The sequence below is a fragment of the Monopterus albus genome, unplaced genomic scaffold (genome assembly GCF_001952655.1).
Source record: "Monopterus albus unplaced genomic scaffold, M_albus_1.0 scaffold314.1, whole genome shotgun sequence".
Taxonomy (NCBI): Eukaryota; Metazoa; Chordata; class Actinopteri; order Synbranchiformes; family Synbranchidae; genus Monopterus; species Monopterus albus.
In genome coordinates this window covers 174,176-197,116 of record NW_018128194.1, presented here as the reverse complement: position 1 = coordinate 197,116, position 22,941 = coordinate 174,176, and the positions used below count along the sequence as shown (strand labels likewise).

The following is a 22,941-nucleotide window of genomic DNA, read 5'->3' as shown; positions in this document are numbered from 1 at the left end:
TCTTCCCCAACACAGATTCAGACGACACCTCGACGTTTGTAACTGGCATTGCTCTGTACAGAAACCTGGGCAGCATTCTGACTCTGCAGAGGTAAGACTGCTGACTGCTTTACAACTGGAACTGAAGGAATAGAAGCTCTGTTGATTGTTAACCTTGTTTCCCTCTGGTCATGAAACTATTTTATATCAGGGGACTTAAGATAGGCATATTCCATTCAGGGTAGCCAGGGACTTTGATCATTGAGTTTACATGAGCATAACCTAATGTACACAGGGTTACTGGTACAAAAAAAAGAAAATAACAGAAATTATGGAACATTTAGCCACTAGTAGTACAACAAAAGTAACTTGTAAAAAGGAATATTGCTAAATCTACAGATTTGATTAAAATTAACTTAACATCTACTTACTGGCCTTTTTTTTTTTTTTTTGGAATTTTCACTGACATTTCATGGGCTTCAGTTTGTGTAGTTTTATGCAGAATAACATGATACCTGAGCATTACCTTTTTGCAACAAGCTACTAAGTGGACCTTAACTTAAAGACAGTTTAAAAAAAACTGCTACAAATACTTGACAGGAACATATTAGAATGTACCTTTTGGTGATGTCCCAGGTTTGTCTCATGCTAAAAAAAGAACTGTATGGAAAATGCAGAGTATGGTGTTGTTGGATTAATTGGGTTTACAGGTTCAACTACATAAGATCATGTTTAATATGTCCTGATGTTTTTAGTGATGGTAGCGGCTCTATGGATGACAGTGTTGGTCAATCAGATGGTCCACCACTTTGGTCCAGATTGAAATAGCTCAGCAGTTACTGGATAGAATACCATAAAATTCTGTACATACATTCATGGCCCCAAGACAATGAACACCACTGTGATCCCCTGACTTTTGCTCCCGCACCACCATGAGGAGGATGTTTGTGCTTGTACATGAAATGCCCCAACTCAACTATGAGATGGATTACCATGAAATTTTGAACTGATTTTCATAATCCCCTTGAAAAAGGAGTTTTTAAATAATTATGACCCAGGGTCCACCATTCTAATTAAAAAGTTACCTGCAGACCACTGTTGTGTGACAGATAAACTGGATGGGTACTATTCTAGTCCTGAAAGTCACCTTGGCTTTTCTAAATGTTTCATATTTGCATGAATTAAAATACTCTCAAGCAATAAGTGATATATGGAAATGTTTTTTAAAAATAAAATAAAAGTCCTTCAGTCAAACTGCATCACTGAATGCATGGTAATGCAGGAGCCACCTGCAATGCCTTCCATGGGTTGAAAACCCCCACCTTAAAACCTGGTAGTTCTCACCCCCACCTACACACTTATAGTCCAGCAGCAGTGTGTACATGAACTGTAAGAAGGTGGATGAAGGAAGCTAATGCAATTCTGCTAGGATGTTTTAAAGCCACAGACTGGAATGTACTTTGTGAGCCCCATGGATATGACTTTGGCTCCATGACAGACTGCTTAACAAAGTACATAAAGCTCTGTAAGGACAACACCATCCCTACCAGGACAGCACAGTGGTTCCCAATCAGTCAGACCTGGATCACTGGTGACCTGCAAGAGCTGCTGAACAGGAAGAAGAGAACCTTCAGTGACAGGGACAGAGACCTGCTGAGGAGTGTGTAGAGGGAACTGAAACTGAAACTGAGGGAGAAGACTCTTATAGGAAGAAGCTGAGAAAAAAGCCCCAGGAAAACAATGTGAGAGATGTGTAGTCTGGTATGAAAAAGATCACAGGTTTCAAGGGGAATCAGACTGAGGGAAGCCTGAGTAGTAAACCTGAGGGCCGCCAACTATCTACTTTTTCTCAGCTCCTCTTCACTCTTCTTTTTTCTTTTCATCTGTGTCCCAGGTTCTTTTGCATTTGATTCTTCCTCAAGGAAAATGAGATCTGTTTGTGACAAGAGACTGGATGACACAAAAGTTTAAGTTGACTGATTGTGTTTTGAAATGGTGAGAGTGTGATTGCGCATAGAGGATACAGTGATAATGCAGGGAGCCGGAAAACAGAGCATGGGCTGTTGAACATGTTTGGGCAACTGGAAGCTTTTGGTGTCAGTAGTTGCAGTAGCAATTCACTTTTTCCTGATTGTCTCATTCTGCATGATTGATAGTACCTATGAAAAGCAGAAATTGCAATGCATACTAAGCAGACAGGGACAACGTCAACTAAAATGCCCTCAAAATGTTCTAAGATAGATGCAGATGGCAGAATAATTCTTATACTCTTCCGGGTTTAGCAGGTAGGATCACACTGTATGTTGCTCTGATTCTGGCAATCAGAGACAGCAGAGTCAGTAATCTGTTACATATTTTACTGTTGATTGAGCAATCATGGCTCGTGATTGCTCAGTGCAATCGTGGTCCAGGTGCTTTGCATCTCACTTACCTGTATAAGCAGACTGGACACAAACTATCACTGAAGTGGCTTTAATGCTGGCATCCATAGAAAATCTTTTAAAAGGTAATGTGTTCCACAAGTAAGATTTTAAAGGACAGATCGGGATTGCTGACAATTGAAGTTTAGAAATGTGTCCACAGCTATCACAAAATGCTGAAACACTGCAATTTTAATGAAGGTGTTTTTTGCCACAGGGATTGTATTACTATGGGCTCCACAATTGACAAATGACTGTACTACATCCATCCATCCATTAGCTAAACCATGTATCCTGTATAGGGTTATGTCTGTAAACTCTTGGGGCCTTATTTTCATGCTGGTGCATGTTGAAACGAGTGCACCAGTTAACGGGAATTTTCCTGGTTATTTTCTCAGCTGTGCTGGTAACTTGCTATTTGCTCCAGTGGGAGGAGAGGATAAGGATATGTGCTTATTAGAAAGACTGAGCTCTGTAATCATCACAGTTAGTAGTTTTTCTTTACCTCCATCCAAAACTGTGTAAGGGGAGCAACAGTTGCATGCCGCTGCTTCTTCTTCTTTGTTTAAAGTCTGGCCAAAGTAACAACTGGAGCTCTACATTTTTATTTACAGTACAGGTAGATGTCACTGCAACCACATAGATGATGTGATAGACAATGTACAGGTTACATTTTTCAAAGAAATATTATTTTAAATCTAAAAATACATTTTGGATCACATTTACTGTATGTTCAGTAACACCATGATGCTGAAGCAGGCAACTACATCTTTATCTGTATTTTTCTGTGTAAAACAGGCACAAATTAGACTGCATTAACATATTTCAGAAATTGTGAATACAGCATGAAAACCTCTAAGCTCCAGTTTTAATGCTTTTGCTGTGCATATGGCATTTAACAGCAGATGGTAATGGATCATGCTATGACAAAACGGCACAGTATTATACATGGAAAATATGATGATTGTAAGAACTTCAACAGCTCCAATGTGTGATTTCAAAAGTTAATTCAACTATATAGAGACTGCTCATCTGCTCATCAGTATATCTGAGCTGATGTATCTCTATTTGAAACACAGTATGTCCAAGACATTTCCTCTGAGAAAAACTCTCTACAGGATTCCCTCTGAATTTCCTGTATTTAAAGGGGATGAAAATAGTGACTGTGAAAATAGTGTTTTTATTCATGTTAGATATTACAGTATGCTTCTTTTTTTCCATAGGAATAGCACAGTCCTCAACTCCAAGGTTTTGTCAGTGACTATCAAGCCCACCCCTGCTTCCCTCTCTGCTCCCGTTGTAGTTGAATTCTCTCACATGTACAACGTGAGTGACAAATTGACTTTTATCTAAAGGAAATTCCAGAAATAATGCTACTGTGAAATGATGTTTGAGTACTGGAACTGTAGTCTTTAACACTATTCCTATAATTTTCTCTGTGCTCTATCCAATAGGGTACCACCAACCAGACCTGTGTATCTTGGGATGAGAGCGACAGGTAAGACCCCCAGTGTTTTAATTTTGACAAAGTCAATGCACAACTCACCAGTGAGAACCACAGAGTGTGCTGGACAGCTCAGCAGCTCTTGTCTGGGACAACGTTAACCCCACACTATCACTGCTACGACACTGATGCAGCATGTGGAAAATTAAAAGTGTCACTCACAGCTTTCCTCCCCCTCTCACACACATGTATGACAGAGAGCAGGTCAGAGTCCTTGGAGAGAGAGAGAGGAGTGAACATGGAGGATAAAGAAAGATTAACAGATCCATATTCAGCAGTGTGTACAGATTCACAGCACTAATAAAGCATTTGCTACTTGCTCTTAAATGCGATATTCATTTGAGACATGAAAATTGTGTGAGCATGTTACAGCATGAGCCCTGAGCAAGGAAAAGAGAGAGGCAGGAAGAGGCAAACATTTTGCAAACTTGGTGCAATACAGGTTTGGATATTTGCATTTAGATGGGCAGGTGCGTTTGTGTTACAGAAACAAAGAGCAGAACATTAATTGCCTCAGTCAAAGGATCAAAACAGGTGTGGCTTGGTACATATAGACCTGGAACAAGGCACAGTGACAGAGGTGATTTGGGGGAAAAGTCTCAGATATTAAGAAACTCAGGAGATGTTAATATGACAGTCTTAACAGTATAGCATTATAAATATACAGTAGCTTAAAAATTTACTGAAACCCTTGAATGGAATCTTTATTAGCCTCATCTGCAGAGAGCACCAGACCTTTAGCTGAAGGCTTGTATCTAAGACACACCTTATTGCTAATTTCACATTTGTATTTTTCTGATCAGTTTCAGCTTTTTAAATTTGCTCTTACAACCTCAAATCTTCCTCCATGTTTGCCTACTCTGTTGATAAATTCTGGAGAATGTGCATTTTACAGTACGAATTTCTCTGAATAATATTTTAGTCACTAAATAACTGCTGTTCGTTCTACTTTGCTCTGTGTCCATCCATGAAGCTCAACACTTCCTGCACAGATTTTCACATTAAAAACAATCTATTTTTGCTCAAAAGGTGTTGTGAAACAGCTACAAGAAGTATTGAGTTTCATCTGCAGTGATAGAAAATAATTCATTAGTGACTGAGAACGATATTTGTATTTTTAAGAGTAAACAAAGAGCAACAAAATCATGAGTATGATATGGCCCTCGTTGTGCTGACAAAATTAATGAGCGTACATGTAATTTTATTCCTGCCTTTATTATCTACCAACCTTTGTTTGTGCCATATAAGTGAGGCCTTGGTCTTTTGAAGACTAGCTGTTGGCTGACAGTTTTGTAATAAGAGTATAATTCACACCAGTGTCTAAAACAGTTTTAATGAAAATGTTACACTGATATATTATGAAGGTTTAATGTGTTTCTGACAGTTTTGACCTTGATCACCTCAGATTTCACTACCACTGACAAGCACGAGAGACATCATTGTAGAGGAGACAATGACAGGAACATAGCAAGGACAATGAATCTCATCTGGGCTATGTCTAGGTGTGGAGTTGCAAAATTAAAATCCATCTTAGACAGCAGCAGTGATTAATGAGTTAATATTTGGGAGAGAAATTGAAATCTGAAGAGGTGGCCTCATCATGTCGGTAAAAGCTGCACTGTGCTTCTTTTTGTTTGTCTCATTCTCACTCACACTGACATCACTTCGCTTCGTTTACAGTACGTCATGCCAGATGTAGTACAAATGTGATTTGGCATCAGTCTTATTGATGAGTGCAGTCTAAGAGAACATCTGACAATTCCACCTTTGTAACAGGAATTCACTGGCAACCTTCCTATTAGGCTTTGTGTTGTCACATGATTGACTGTGGGCATTTTATGAGCATAGGGAACAACATGCAACTAGAGAAATGCATTTTCTGAAGAAAATGAGTATGGATGCTGAGTGCTGAAAGATCGCCCTGAAAATTTTGACACCTGAAGAGTTTTTCTAGCTGAAACTATGCTGAAGTAGAATTTCCCCCATTCATTTGAATGGTACAAAAGTTTTAAAATAAAGCTAAATTTTTCAAAGGGATGAAGTTTAGAAAAATTCTGAATAGAAGCATGATGTTAGAGTCACTCGTACATGGAAATGAGCGAGCGGTAAAAAGAGGCGGACCCAGGTAGCCGACCTCGGTACAAGCTGTGATTTATTATATACAGTGCGGTGACTTTACAAACAAACAGTTCATGGATACTGAATATGTGGAGTAGCCGGGTGTCGACCAGCAGCAGGAGGTGTGGAGTGATGAGGTGGATGAGATGGACGAGGTGGGCCGAGCTGCGTAGTAGGGTCACTCCTGGGCTGGTCGGTGGTTGATGATGGCTACTGAAAAAACACAGAGAGACGTTGGGTATGGCAGAAACAATCTGTGACTGTGCATCGACCTGTCTGAAAGGGAAGAGTGGAGCCATGGGCCGGAGGAAACAGTCCAGGAAGAAAACAGGAGCTGGCTATAGAAGATAAACAACACGGGTACATAGAGCAATGTTAAACAACAACGAGGAGAAATTTCAAAAAGAATAGCTTGGTGACAAGAACGAACTGGCAAGTGAATGAGGGGTGAACCAGGCATAAGTAATGAGTAGCCTAATCAAGTGCAGCTGGTGATAAGGGAGTGAGGAACAGGTGAACGTGATAAGTAATCAGGGGCTAATAGAGAGAGACAGGGTAAGAAAGGTGAGAGAGGCCAGAGTGGCCGGGCAAACCTGACATGAATGTCCTTGAAGAGCTGAACATTTTGATACCTGAAATAGCTTAAAATATGCTGAAGTAGAATTTTGCCATTCATTTGAATGGGGCAGGATTTTCAAAATAAAACTAAATATCTCAAAAATATGAAATTTACAAAGATTCTGAAAATAAGCATGAATGTCCATCAAGAACTGATGGAAATAGCTGAAATTATGCTGAAGTAGAATTTTCCCATTCATTTGAATGAGGCAAGATTTTCAAAATAAAGCTAAATATTTCAAAAGTATGGAGTTTACTATCGTTTACTATCATTCTGAATAGAAGCATGAATGTCCTTGAAGAACTGAACATTTTGATAGCTGAAAGAGCTGAAAGTATGCTGAAGTTGAATTTCCCCATTCATTTGATACGGCAAAATTTTGCTGAAAAACACTAATTTAAAAAGTATGAAGTTTAGGAAAATTCTGAATAGATCCGTACATGTCCTGAAAAAGCTGAACATTTTGATACCTGAATAGTTTTTCTAGCTGAAAGTATGTTGAAGTAGAATTTTCCCATTCATTTGAATGGGACAAGATTTCCAAAATAAAACTAAATATTTCAAGAGTATTAAGTTTAGAAAAATTCTGCATAGAAGCATGAATGTCCTTGAAAAGCTGAACATTTTGATAGCTAAAAGTGTGCTGAAGAAGAATTTCCCCATTCATTTGAATGGGGCAAAATTTTCAAAATAAAGCTGAATATTTCAAGAGCATGAAGTTTAGAAAACCTCTGAACAGAAGCATGACTGTCCTTGAAGAGCTGAACATTTTCATACCTGAAAGTATGCCGAAGCTGAATTTCCCCATTTATTTGAATGGGGCAAAATTTTCAGAATAAAGCTGAATATTTTAAAGAGTATGAAAGTTGTAAAAAAGTTACATGCCATAATGTCCCAAAAAACCTGAACATTTTGATACCTGAATGGTTTTTGTAGCTGAAAGTATACTGAACCTATTAAGATGTGAATATTTTCCTATTGGTCCCCACAAAATAGATAAAACAATTAGGGTTGTGTGTGCGCAGGTGTATAAGTGTTTGTTTGTCTGTGTATATGTGTGTGTATGAGAAAGAAAGAGTCGTCCTACACACTGAGAAATACTAGAGTGTGGCTACTGAAATGAGACATAATATGTAAATGATAATTATGCAAAAACCATAAAAAAATATCAAAAAGCTGTTTATAGTATGAATAGCTGAAGAGTTGCTGAATAGTTATTAGTTGAAATGGTGGTTTTAGCTGAAGGTATGCTGAAGATATTAAAATGTGAGTATTTGTCCCATTCATTTTCAATGGAAAAATTTTTGTGAAAAAAGCTGAATTTATTAAAAAGTATGAAAGTTATAAAAAAGTTGAGTATACGCCATAATGTCCTTAAAAAGATGCACAATTTGATACCAGAATGGGTTGTCTAGCTGAAAAGGTGTGGGAGGAGATGAGCGGCAAAAAACGTACGGAAGTAACTGTAATAACAAAAACAGAAAACTACTGAAGCACGACAACGGCAAATAAAGAATGGCATAATGAGTGAGTGAGGACAGGGACAATTGGAGAAGATACATTAATTCAGTGATTCCAGCGATTCTCATTACTCTCCTGTCTGAATTTGCCAATGATTGTGAAGTCATGGATGTAATGCTGCCACAGTGAATAAAGGCTTATCACTGACAGGAGTTTAACATGCTGAATGCTGAAAGATCGCCCTGAAAAAGCTCAACATTTTGACACCTGAATGGTTTTGCTAGCTGAAAGTATGCTGAAGTAGAATTTTCCCATTCATTTGAATGGAGAAAAATTTTCAAAATAAAGCTACATATTTCAAAAGTATGAAGTTTAGAAAAATTCTGAAGAGAAGCATCAATGTCCTTGAACAGTAAAGAACAGGATAACATAGTATGGATGCTGACTCAGCATCCATACAATAAAGACCAGGAAAATATAGTATTAGGGTTCTTCGCCACCCATCCATACAATAAAGACCAGGAAAACATGGTATGGATGCTGACTTAGCATCCATACAAATATGGCTTCCCTGCCAGGTGTGAACCAGGGATGCTGCAGTTCATGGTCAGTGCTCTAGAACCCTAGGACATCAGGGAACCTCTCCACAATAAAGAGAAGGAAGGCAATCTGGTACATGATGAAAGATTACACAACTAGAATTCACAAATACAATTTCATAACAGCTGGTTCAATATGAATTAACAAGATTAATTTGAATGTAATGCACATACTCTAATTCTTTATTGTTTGTACTGTAGGTTGATCATTTGCAGTGTGTCACTGCTTCATTTCAGTGACAATTTGAGATTGTGGTAACATTATGCCATTTGCATTTTACATAGTCAGCAAACATATTAAAACCAGGTGGAAATAGAGTGGGAAGGCTAAAGAAGAAGACTGGGAACTGATTTTTTTGTTTATGCTTGCCACCATTTAACAAATTTGAAATGTTGGAGAGTCACCCAACAATGCCAAATCCCGTTAACATTTTATTCATTCCTAATTAGTTCTGAAATTGTTACACAAGCACATTAACGCAGTCATATCCTGTTCTTCGTTACACCCTATACTCACGTATGTAATCTAAAATTTAATTTTATATTGTATTTATATCTTGTAGCCAACTTTTCTCAAGCGAGACTTTTTTGCTGTGGCTCACTGTTTTGTGGATCTACTCCTCTAGCCAAACCCCCCCTACAACAGAGAATTGGCTGTGTACTAAAAGGGGGACACATGCATTTTTTTGAGGACAGCGTTCATGCAATTTCATGAATCACTTTTATGGTTGAAGAATTTGACCAATTAATTCAAGCCTGGGCATTATTAACAGGTTTTGCAACTTGGCATCATCATCCACACACTGCTGTATACAGCGAACAGCCCTGCAGTACTATACAAAGTAGGCCAGCTACTTTAAAACTTAAAATTAAAATTTGGTTGGCTCTGTGTACTTAACTGAAAAAAATCACTTCAAACAGTCATTATGGAGCCAATGCAAATAACTTTTTTTTTAAACAGTTATTAGTGCATAGGCTCAACTTTTTAACTGTCTGTACCTTGCAAATAGCCTTGCTTCTGATCATACAATTCAACCATGCTGTCTCAGTTCATTTACAGAGTGGGTGATGATGTTACAGAACTGTCTCAGTTCATCAAAGATGTTGGAGCGGACTACTGTAGACTTTTAACGCAATTAAAAGAGAGGAGGTGAAGTTCTGTGGGCAGAGGCCATGTTTGTTTATAAGTATGTATAGACAGAAAAAGATTGCATTACAGAAAATAGTCTATTATGTTTATATTCAGAGCATGCTAATCTATTCTAACTCATATTCCAGCCAACCTACCAGCTGTTTGAAAGCACAGGACTGATTTTAAAACAAGAAAAAACAATAAACCTGCAAATGTTTGCCTGCATGTAACAGCTGATGGACAGAAAGTCTGACTATGTTTCTCACAGTATATACACTCACAGTCCAGCTGCACTAGTTTGTCTTGTCCTGAGCTTTACTATAACATCATCACCATTAGAAAGGCTTAAGCTTGCCTGCTAACAACCTTTATATTATATAGAAATATCAGCTGACAAAACAAATTGCTTCACAAACCAGCATTAATTTGCCATTTTGGGACTGTGTATGAGCAGCTAATACAGCTATATATGTATATATAACAATAAACGTATATAACAATATTATCAGCTTACATAATGTAGCTGTTATGGCAAATAAAATAAAAAGCATATGCCTGCAAACACAGAGCAACATTAGCACTAATTTGGAGATGTGTTTGTGTCTACCTGACAAACTAATGAAAAGAATATCTGGCTATTCAGCTGCTAAATGCTAAATACAGTCACCAAAAAGTTTCTGTCTATGGACTGGTGTTAGTGGTAGGTAGGGTATAGCGGATAAGACTGAATTGTGCAACCTTAAAATGTTTACTTCGAATTTATTCTCCTTGTAAAAAGGGTAATAAAAGCAGCTTAAACTGTAACTGAGTCAATATATTGATTGGAATTTTTATAGTAAAGAAGATAAGCAGTGTACTCTATGTTCATATCTTACAATCAAATGTGAAAATGTATATTTAAAGGGGTCCTCCAGTCTTGTCATAGTCCATAAAACCGGGGAACTTTCTAGAGACAGATTTGAAAAAGAGCAGTCAAAACGCAAGCAGCAGAAGCTGACAGTATATGGGTCAGGTTTCAGAACCCTGGACCTACAATTCCTGTAATACAACTTGACATGTCCCAATTTTATAATGGAGGGTTTTGATTATAAATGTATGTCTCCCATGCCAAGCCATGATAACACTGATGACATCATCTAGCTTGTTCCTATAGCCTGTGTTCCATCTCCCATGATTAATCACCTGATTAAATAAAAGCCATAGAGTGCACCTTTAACTTAAATGTAAAATGTGATCCAGTGTTCAGATGCCAGAGTAACATTGCATATTAACAATGAAAGAAAGGCTATTTATTCTTAAAACATTTTTGTCAAATTAACATTTTTGAGCACAGATATTGGTGGAACTGCCCATAAATCATCATTTTTTTGTATCAGAAATAACCTGTGTGTATCCATCTTACCTGATCAGTAAGTGTCATGCAATCCTCCCCATCAAAACTCTCTGAACTTAGAATACAAACAGTGTACAGTATGTCCTCTATGCTCTTCATCCAAGTGGCCTGTTCTTGGCAGAGGATATGTGTTCATGCAGATTAGCTCCACCAGCGCCTACATTCTTGGGTTCTGCAGATCCCTGTGTGACTCATGTCAGACATCTAAGGAAACTGCACTGAGTCCAGATACATCAGATTTCTATCAAGGTAATGTGCTTATGTCAACACTGAGTCTCATATGCTGCATCACCTGAATGTTGTGAAGGATTTGCTGTTCTTAGGGTGGTGTACAGACATGTGGTTCACTTCTCTGTACCTGGGGGTTCACTGAACGTTTGATTGCTGTGAAGATTATGTGAATCAGACTGTATGCTATGGTCTTCACTGTCATCGGATCTCAGCCCTGCTGAAAACCTATGAAAGATTTCAGTTATATGATGTTATATAATACCATCCAGCACCCAGCACCCATCACCCCCCAAAAAACCACTAAATGAGGGAACATCTTTCTTGACTCTAACAGAGACACACTTGGAGAATTGAAGACTGACATTATTATAGAGGCCCATAGTGGAACAGTAGCTAAATTTCCTAACTCTTTACATCAGATTATTCCCTTAAATTGTCACTTTGTTGCATTTTCTCATGATTTTGAACCAGTTTGGAGTAGAGATTACCCCTCATGTTTAATGCATGTGGTTGCATTGTGTTCCATTCAGTGTCCACTGAAATCTTTAAATGTTGTATCTCTGAGTAGTCTGTTCCTCAGCAGATAGATTTTTGATTTTGTTGAGCATTGTTTTGCTTACCATCTTTGATATCTTTACTCTCAACATAGTAAATAATAGCCAAAGGCTGTTCTAATATTTGAAAATTGCCCCTTATTTCATAGTTATTTACTAGAAACACCTATGTATTATAATAGTAATTACAGGAACAAGTGAAGACAAATTTCTGAACAGCTTTGTTTATAGAAAAAGAAAATTCATATTCATAAACTTTGTCATATGTGTCTAAATGTGTTTGCCTGTTGACAAATCTGAGAGTTTGCTCATTGCAGCTTTATAATCTTAAGATGCTCTTAGCCTTCTACAGTGGGTGGGAGGCACCCATGCATCTACAGTCATCTCTAAGGGTGTGTTTAGTCTCAGTGCTTTTAGGTAATGATCTTAGTTTATGATGCCTTTGGGAGACAAAGACCTGGAGGGAAAAGATAGCGGAACAAAGAAAAACATCTCAAGTAAGATGCTTTGTTAATGTCTCTGGTACACAGAGACACATTGACTGGCAAGGTAGCAGAGTCTCCAGTAGTCGCCATAGAACAGAATGTGAGGCATCTGACTTAATGATGTCCAAAGTATTCAGACCCCTTCATTTTTTGCACTCTTGATTTTGTTAAGTTAAATTCTAATTAGAGGCACCAAAGCACTGGTTAGCGCTGTCGCCTCACAGCAAGAAGGTGCCAGGTTTGTGCCCAGGCTGACCCGAGGCCTTTCTGTGTGGAGTTTGCATGTTCTCCCTGTGCCTGCATGGGTTCTTTCCGGTTACTCCAGCTTCTTCTTACAGTCCAAAGACATGCAGCTTAGGTTGATTGGTGACTCTAAATTGCTCGTAGGAGTGAGTGTGAGTGGTTGCTTATCTACATGTCAGCCCTGTGATACACTGGCAACCTGTCCCGGGTGTACCCCACCTCTTGCCCAAAGTCAGCTGGAATTGACTCCAGTCCCCATGACCCTATTCAGGAATAAGCAGTATAGATAATGGATAGAAATTCTAATTACACAAACTCACAATTTTTGTCTATAAATCTATACTTACCAACCCATAATTCCATTAAACAGTATTCAAAGCCTTCATTTAGTACATGCAGAAGCCCCTTTGGCAGCAGTTACAGCTTCCAGTCTCCTTGGTTCTGTCTCTACAAGCTTTGCACAACTGGATTTGGGCAATTTATCCCATTCCTCTTGGCAGACGCTATCAAGCTTTGTCAGATTAGATGATAAGTGTCTGTGAACCGCATCTTCAGGTCTCTCCACAAATGTTTTTGGGGTTTAAGTCTGGACTTTGGCTGGGCCACTCAGAGCGGTCCTGAAGCCACTCCACTGTTGTCTTGGACGTTTGCTTCAGATCATGATTGCATTGAAAGAGATGGTTGCACCAGTCTAAGGACTCTTCTTCAAGAACCTCTCTGTATTTGGCTGTAGTCATCCTTCCCTCAGTTCTGAACAGTCCCCTTGTCCCTGCTGCTGAGAAGCCCCACCACCCAGAGTCTTTTAAATGCTGTTTGACAAACCCTAAGCAGGGTGTCTTATGACTTTTAGTTCAAGTAGTAATAATAATAATCTTTATTTATATAGCACTTTACAACTCCTAGGGGCACAAAGTGCTGTACAACAAAGCTGGAGTAGCCAGTGAAACAACAATAGAAAAAAAAAAAAAGAAAAAGTAACAAAATTAAACACTAAAACATCCTTATAACAGAATATATATAGCATTACACAAAAGGAGGTCTCTTTGGGCAAATAAAAGCAATTTAAACATTGAAGGCCTGCTTGAAAAGGTGAGTCTTTAAAACCAATTTAAAAGGCACTAGCTCAGTTACACATCATAGCTCTTGGGGTAAAGAGTTCCAGAGTATGGAGCCATACACAGCGAAAGAATGGTTGCCCCATTTCTTATAACGTGACCGTGGGACCACCAGGGCCAATTGCCCTGAGGATCGCAAAGCTCTGCTCGGAGCATAAATGGACAAAGGGTCAGAAAGATACAACGGAGCAGGACCGTGGATGGCCTTAAAAATAAATAGCAACACCTTGAACTTCACCTCCACTGCACTGGCAGCCAGCGTACTGAACGGAAAACGGGGTAATGTGGGCATATTTGGTGGTGTTAGACAGCAGCAGGGCCGCAGCATTTTGGACAAGTTGCAGTTTCCGAAACAGGGGCTGGGACATGCCAGCATAGAGGACGTTGCAGTAGCCTAGACGTGAGGTGATAAAAGCATAAATAGCTTTTTCTAAATTTGGACGCGATAAAAAAGGCTTAACCTTCGCTAAAAGCCTTAAGTGAAAGAAGCTGGTCCTAACTACTGCCCTGATCTGCTTATCAAAGTTAAAGCTGTTATCCAATATTACTACAAGATTTTTAACAGAATCTTTGAGTGGGAGGGCTGAGACATCTAAACTGGGTGCAATTGCAGTTGAATCAGGGTTAATGAACATATATTCAGTTTTACTTTTGTTTAAATGCAGAAAGTTTTCAGCTGACCATTTCTTAATATCTTGAATGCAATTATATAATTGGGCAAGTGCATTTGAGTCGGATTGTAGCAGTGGCATGTAAATCTGAATATCATCGGCATAAAAATGAAAATGAACATTGTGGCTTGATATAATTGAGACAAGTGGCAGCATATACAGTATAAGGAAAAGAGTAATGGCGCTAGGATCGAGCCCTGCGGAACACCCAAGGTGAGAGAAGCTATGTTGGAGGAAAAGCCATTAATATTAACAGAAAAGGTTCTGTCTGTCAAAAAAAGAAATGAACCAATTTAAAGCCGCAGCTCTCAGACCAACTAGATGTTGGAGTTTAGAAACTAGAATCGCGCGGTCGACAGTATCAAAGGCTACTGATAAGTCTAAAAGGACTAACATAACAATGTTTGGCATCAAGGGCCGTGATAATGTCGTTATGGACCTTCAATAACGCAGACTTGGTGCTATGACGGGGCTTAAAGCCTGATTGGAACTTGTCAGCCACTACCAGGTTGTCTAAGTGAGACTGCAGCTAAGTAAGAACAATTTTTTCCATGACCTTGGATACAAAAGGCAGAAGAGAGATAGGGCGAAAGTTGGAAATTAGAGAAGGGTCGAGGTTAGGTTTTTTGATGTGGTCTAACTACCGCATGCTTGAGGGCAGTGGGGACCAAACCCAACCTCAAGTAGCTATTAATAAAAATGACCAAGAATGGTCCAACAGTGGCCTCCTTGATAATCCTGGCTGGAAGAGGGTCAAGGGGGGGGAGGCATGCCTTAACTGTAGTACACATTTTTTAAGCTGGGGCAGAGAAACTGTGGTGAAAGAATTTAGAGTCTGCGATATCTGCAACACATGGGGTGCATAGGGAAGGGGCTTGGGAATATTTTGCCTGATGGTCCCAACTTTATCAATGAAATATTTCTGAAATTCATTACAGATCAGAACCGACCCCTCAATGGGCACAGCACCGGCAGGGTTAATGACTGAATCAATAGTTTTAAAGAGGATTCTTGGATGATGACTACTGTCTGAGATGATGTTCGATAAATATTGAGTTTTAGTGACCTTTACCACCTCCTGATATGAACGGAGGGTGTCTCTTAAGCAGCCTAGGGAGACGTGCAGGCCATCCTTTTTCCATTTATGCTCCACCTTCCTGCAGCGTCTCTGCAGGGCACGGGTGCCATCGTCCATCCATGGGGTCAGGGAAGTTTCTTGCCCTCTTCATCCTAAAGGGAGCGACGGAGTCCATAATCCGGGCGCAGGTAGAGTTCAGGGAAGAGAGAAAGGTATCAAGTCATACAGGAGGATTTTGCAATATACGAGGATTTTGCGCACCTGATAAATAAAAATCGGAGACTAAAAAAGCATCCGTGAAATCCAAGGCCATTGAAGAAGTGATAATCCTACGGCATTGACCGGGGGGCATAGGTCTGGCTACACTTGTCAGTGTCTGGACTTCAAAGCGAATGACAAAGTGATCAGAGATGGCCAAGTCTGATACATCTGATACACAGGGATAGGCCTTGAGAGATGACTAAGTCTAGAGTGGCCCTACGTTGATAAGTGGGGCATAGTAATGACTGCGTGAAATCAAAAGAATCCAGCAGTGCATTAAACTCACCCGCTAGCTGATCCCAGGACCAGTTAATGTGGATATTAAAATCTTTGGGGGGAGAAGGTGACATTTTAGACTTGGCTTAAAGATAGACACCAAACCATGCCCTCTGCCAGCAAGACGCAGGGTGCTAAAAAATAAAAGGAGCTCAGAGAAAAAACTGTTTTCCCCTCATTTCAGTAGTAAAAATACACATCCAGTTCATGAGTAGAAATAAATGTCTTATTGTTAAGTGATCTTGCATTGAAAAGAGTGAAGTGAAGCGAGCTTGGCTTATCCTGTGTGAGAGTGGCCCGAGTCACTGGGCGAAGGTTGGCCTGAGAACAACACCGATCCAGTCGCCTTACCAGCCCGGAGCTGAGGTGGTTGTTCTTCCAGTGGATTCTCCATCCCTACAGAAGACTTCTGAAGCTCTTTTAGATGGCATTTTTTGACCATGGGAACTTTAAAAGCTGTAAACTGGACCTGTAATCTGCTGGGCTGATGTGATCCATCCTGCTTTGCTTTACCACTGCATTTTCCCCTGTGGTGGTTATTTACAGGAGGTCACATGTGATCAGTGTGAACCTGCTTTCATCTGTGAAGAGAACAGGTGTCAGTGGTGGACCTGCCAATTCTGGTCTTCTCTGGTAAACGCCAATCAAACTGCATGGTGCTGGGCCATGAGCACAGGTCGTACTAGAGGATGTCAGGTCCTCATGGAGTCAGTTTGGTCAGAAACATGCACACCAGTAGCTGCTGGAGGTCGCTTTGTGGGGCTCACGCAGTGCTTGTCCTGTTCCTCTTTGCGTAAAGGAGCAGATACCAGTCCTGCTGCTGGGTTGTTGTTTTGATGGATTGTCATGCTTCTGCCGCTCCATTGCACCTGCTTATTTGGTTAGTATACATGAGGCCAAAATTCAGGCTCTAGCTTGTATCATCTTCCTTCAAAAAGGCAGCATGATGTTTGACATTAATTACTTACTACTGTCAGTGTCCAACAAATTCATTTGGATTCCAGGGTCAAAGTACATGTTTGCATCAAAACCTGAGTGCTGCTCAATCAAGTTGATGTACATTTGAATCAATCAAGTAGATACAAGTTTGTGTGAGGAGAAATGAAGTCAGATGTCTGTTGCTAATTCATAATCATATAGCTGCTTTTTCACCAATTTGATTTGCTTAATTTCTCTGTGCACTGATGCAGCAGAATGTAAGGCTAGGCTGTGTCAGCATGTCAGTCAAATGGAGTTTTACTGTCTAATTGCCAGAAGTGTCAAATGACCAATCCCTACAGCAACAATACCAAACTTCTTTGATTTATCAACTAAACATGGAGGAAAAAAAAACTCTGTACACTGCTGATGACTAATTGCATATCATTATAACTCTGTGTCAAAAATAAGACTCAAGACTACATGCAATAAAAAACCTAACTCAAAAGTCAAACCTGCCTAAATGCAATACAAAAGTACCTAAAGAAAAAGAGCAAACTAAACAGCACAGTCAGGGAATGGTAACACAAAACTGATAACTAACAAGCAAAAGGAACAAAGAACACAACAGACCAAGTGAGAGTCCAAATAATCAAAGTCCAAGGCCCAGAGATGAGGCATGAGGGGGAGAGTCCAAAGGAAAAGCAGAGGACCAGCAAAACAAGAGGATGAGCATAACAAGGAAGGTAAAACAGTGCATGATGGTGAACTAGCAGGCAGACTGAGAGAGGTAAGGTGGATATAAAAGCTGTGCCAGGAGGACAAGAGCAACAGGTGAAAGTGCTCAGAGGTAATCAATGGCCAGAGTAAAGCTGGGGCAGATGAGATTGGCATAAAACAGGAAGTTCAGTCAAAATAAAAGTTCAAAACAGCAAACGGCCATTACACTTTGAACTAAGATATGAAATCATTTTGCATGTCATACAATGTCCAAACCTCATCATCATTTCTGGTGGTAACAAGCATCCATGGTACATTATCAGAACCCATCTTAGCAGATGTGAACTTTTTCCAGTGAGTTGTGGAAGTTTCTAAAGCAAATGCTCCACAATATTGTGACCAAACCCAAATCAAGGTTCCTCTCTAATAGGCTTTTCCCCAGCACACATTTTGACTTGTCCTAAATGAAAAGCACAGTTGTAATGAATAATAATAATAAAGACTCCATTTCATTTCACAAAAGTGCAACACAGCCATAGTGTATCATTAAGCCAGCATGCACAATAGAGCAGTCAACCTAGTAACCCTAAATGGAATGCAGCCATTGTTAATGTTACTAATTATACTTGCTGGTTTTCTGTGATCCACTGTCAGTCAGCAGGTGTGACTGATTGTTACCATGGAAACACAGCTCTTCTGGAGAGTATGAGTGTTCAGCCTTCCTTAAATGCTCAAACACATTCAAGAGAAAAACGATGCCACTTTATAAGCTGTAGTGTAGCCTTTTATAATTGGCCATTGTATCATTAATGTTTTGAAAAAATATATGTATATAATATCTGAAAAATACAGATTATTTAATTAGGTAGTTGTAACCTATGGATGCTTAGTAGGCTACCATATTGGCAACTACAACTTCTTCTACTACTGTAATAATTATTATTATTATGATAAATTCTACATTTTTGGGGCTGAACTCAGTGCTGGCAGTGTGTCCATGGAGAGCCCTGCACCACGCCGCCTCTCAGCCTCCTCATCACCGCGTTCTCTTCGCGTTCTGCTCCTTCGCCTGCAACCGCCGAAGGTGTAAAGTGGATTAAAAAACCGATGTAAAGCGGTGGGATTTCTTATTTCTGTTGCCGGGGCTGTCACTATATTCACCGCATCGCTTTGTGTGTGTGTGTCTGTGCGTTTGTGTTGTGTGTGTGTTTTTCTCCCGTGCAGCTCCTCTCTGCTGGGATCCTGGTCTGCCAGGGGCTGCAAAGCCGTGCTAGTCGACTCATTCAGAACCAAATGCGTGTGTGACAGACTGTCCACCTTCGCCATTTTAGCACGGCTAAATCCCGAAATGGTAAGTCTGACAACATCCCTTGACTTCGTTGACGTTAAAGGTATGGAGACGGTATGTTTCTGTGGGGTTTTATGTGAATGAATCAGCTGTTTTTTTTTCCAAAGGGCGTCATTGTCATTACATATCAACAGATCCTCCCTCTCCCGCTGTCCCCCTCCTTCCCTCTCTCTGTCTGACATGCCAGAGTCATGCTGCAAAAGGTTATTATAAGCTTGCCAAGTTAGAGGATTTTTTTTGGGGGGGGGGGTAAATTCACGTTGCACCTAGAAGGAGATCGGTTGCTTGTGTCTTCCAAGAGGAGATGCACACAAGAAGGACAACGTGGTACTAACTTGTGCATTAAACTGTACAATCAGATGTACTGATATCCATACATGGTGAGTAGATAAATGTGTAGCCGATCACCTGCATGCACCCACCACCTTCACTTTTTTCAGGTGAACACAGGACTGATGTTCATATTAGCATATTTAGACTGTAAGTGGTGTCTCCATGGTTACTAGGCCCTGTGGAAAAGATGGTGCATAACAATTCAATAGTATGTACAAAATAAGACACAATTTAGCAAGGCTACACAACTGACCCTGGCTGCGGCTGGACACGGCGAGCCAGCAGCTTGTGTAAATCTGTTAAAATCACAGAACCCCAGCGACTCAAACGTGCCTCAGTTTATTTGAGGAAAGGGCAGTGTCACTGTGGGGAATTGTCATTCAATGTGATTACTTATTATTAGACTGGAAATTGTCTCAGAAGCAGTTTGTTCACTAGTTGCCCTGGTAACAGCATGGGCACCGAGGTGTTTTTTTAAAGGCATAGCAGGCAGCATGCTGTTCACCCTGCTGCCTGCATGGCATACAATGGAATGCTAGGCCATAGGAGGTTGTGGATTGCAGGGTTTACCACCTGGAGTCAATAACATAGGTTTCTTTGTGATGAAAGTAGTTGTGGTTTTGATTAAAAACAACAACCATGTGAGTGAAGGGACTGCATGGTTTGATGTCTGTCCTCATGCTCAGTGGCATCAGTGGTGTGTTCCGTTTGTGCTTTGTGATCTCAGTGCTGAAATATTTGTCGGTTAATTAGGTGATTCTACACAAGCAGGAAAGCAAAAATGTAATTTTGTAGTTTATCAGGCACTATGTGCTAGAACTTTTTGTGAAGAACAACAGTTTAAATAGTAAATGGTCTTATACTTGTATAGCACTTTTCTACGCTTTACAGCACACTCAAGGCACTGTAGTATTAGGTTTTTAATTTCATTATTATGTGAATAAGTGGAACAAAAACCATGCTAATAATGGATAGAGCTGGTTAGTTATTCATCAAATACCTTATGCTCTTTTTAATGTTGGGCAGGAAAAGGTATGGTAGCAATTTCCAGACTGCTATATTCCTAATGCATGGTGAGTATCTGACATTATTTATGCCATTTTAATAGGCTTAATAATTATACTGATAATTGTAAAACAGAGTAGATCACTAAAAAATTGAACACATTCTACAACAACAGCCCTATTATTCTTTTCCATCTTTTATTTTTATTCAATTTTTTGTTTTTTATTTTAGCTTTGATTTAACCAGGAAGTCTCTTGAGATACGATATCTATTTTGCAAGACAAACCTGGCACTAATGTTCAGCTTATTATCTAGGCAGAGCCTTAGCTAAGGGTGAGAAGGAGGCATGGGGTCACACCATGACAAGCTCCAAGCTGACACACACAGGAGCTTCGCCAGCATCACTGATAGCAGCAGGACTGTCCAATGCTGCTAGTATTGAGCAAACAATAGTACATCTACAGTATGTGCCTAATGCACACACATAGAATGGTTCTGTTTAATTTTTACTTCTGTTTGCAGAGTGCATTGATTATTGATTCCAGTTTGCATTCACAATTAGGTTACATTATTGAGATTTAGTTTTTAAACCATTAGCTGATTAACTAAATATGATGATTCAGTTTTTTTGATGTGAGCATTATCTGCTGGCCTCTGTTTTGGACTGATGGTCAGACAATACCAGTAATGTGATGACATTATCCTGAGCTTTAAGAGATCATGGTGGACACTTTTGGCTCTTTTCTGACATTTAACAGACCAAAATATTTTTGGATTAATTCAGACAGTAAGGTTAATGTACAATGACAATTATTTGTTACTAAACAACTTAAACACAACTGTATATGACACCAGCAGGTAGCCATTTTTTGTTTTTAGTGAGAGGGATTGCCATGATATTGTCAGATATCCATGGTGTCAAGAGAAGGAATTTTAATGACTTTGCTTGTCCCTCAGCTTTTTATAGGCCCACCAGCCGTCACAGTTGTCACTGAGAAATATCTCAACACTGGCATGGCATTCTAACACTGATGCTTACCAGAGAATGTAGCCCACTGACACAAGTGATCTGGTGACAGTAGTGGATTAGAATATAAAATGAATGATCCCTTAACTTGTTCATTAGCACCGTGATTCACTCAGTAATAATGAAGTTAGCCAATGCCAGCATCCTAACTAGCATGAGCATCATTACTGCTAAGCACCAGCTTATCAGTGTCATTGTAAGCATGTTGCCATGCTAGCATTAGCATTTACATTAAAGCACTGCTGTGCCTACAGCAGCCTAAACCTCACATTTGTATCTTTTTCAGATACAGGTGCATCTGTGAAACAGGAATATCAGTGAATTATCTTAAGTGCAGCAGTCCTCCCTGCCTGGAGCCTGCCTCCACCTGTGTAGATGTCTGCCTGTTCTCAGCGCTGAAGGAAGCTAAACTGTAATGGCTCCTTCTGCCAGAAATGGAGGGAAAGGCAGCTCTTCTTTCTCATGCTGTTGTCCCTTCCCCCACATTCTAATATTTTGTGAGACAGCCATGGCTACCATGCTAATTAGTCCTACTGCAACACACATTCGCTTCTAAATGACCTGGCCACTCTGTCTGCAGCTAGCCTCCTACAGCCTCAGCATGACAAACACCCTAACCTCTTTTTTCCTCTCCATCTCCCCATTCCCACCTTTTTTCCTTCCATCGCTCTCTTCTTTACCCCTCAGTCATTTCATTATACCATTTTTCATGCTCAGATGCTGCATTATATTTTAGCTCCCCTCGCTCCCTGTGCTTACTACATCATTTACTCTCTTGCTGCTACCTCTTGTGTCCATTTTGCTCAGTCCAACTTTGCTGCAGGCCCTTAAAAGGGAAAAATGCACTGCATCACAGACAAAACCCTGAAAAACTGAGCCCAGTTTACTGTCAGACCCATGAGTGTTGAGGGAAAAGAGGATGGCAGTGTGCTTGTATCATTTTGGATGTTGTAAGCCCTTCTTCAGTTTGAATTCAATGTCATGAGCCTGTAGATGTAATAGTAAACCTCTATGTCAAATTAACCCACATTGTAACAGTTAACTAAGTAGGACTAATTGAGGTCTGCAGGACTTCAGGTCAGTGGATGGTCAGCACACACAGGATATGTGCAGTTTATTTTCATTGAAGGGGCACTGAAAATATGTTATTCATAGTTAGATAAGCAAATGCAGATGAGGCTCATGTGGCTCAAACTCTACAAAACTGTGCAACGGGATAAAAAAAATATACATTTGCATGAAAAAAATACACTACAGCATTGCTGTTTGTGAATTTCATGTTTTATTAAATATGATGTTCAATTTGTTTTGCTACCCTTCTCCATCAGTATGCATATTGGGCCATATTTAATGTTGGAAATTCAATACAGACAACTTCAAGAAATAGTTTGACATTTGTGAAGCATGCTTATTGTTTTCTTGCAATATAAACATCAAACATTATCAGCCTT

General features: G+C 39.7%; 1 protein-coding gene across 1 annotated transcript in view; it reads left to right on the top strand.

Annotated features, from left to right (window-relative positions):
• Positions 1-22,941, top strand: part of adgrb1a (adhesion G protein-coupled receptor B1a) — a 291,715-nt gene that overhangs the window by 184,564 nt on the left and 84,210 nt on the right. Inside the window, exons 15-18 of the mRNA XM_020623885.1 lie at positions 16-91; positions 3,623-3,725; positions 3,854-3,897; positions 19,002-19,128. Of these exons, the coding sequence (XP_020479541.1) occupies positions 16-91; positions 3,623-3,725; positions 3,854-3,897; positions 19,002-19,128 (350 nt within the window). The remainder of the gene's footprint in view (positions 1-15; positions 92-3,622; positions 3,726-3,853; positions 3,898-19,001; positions 19,129-22,941) is intronic.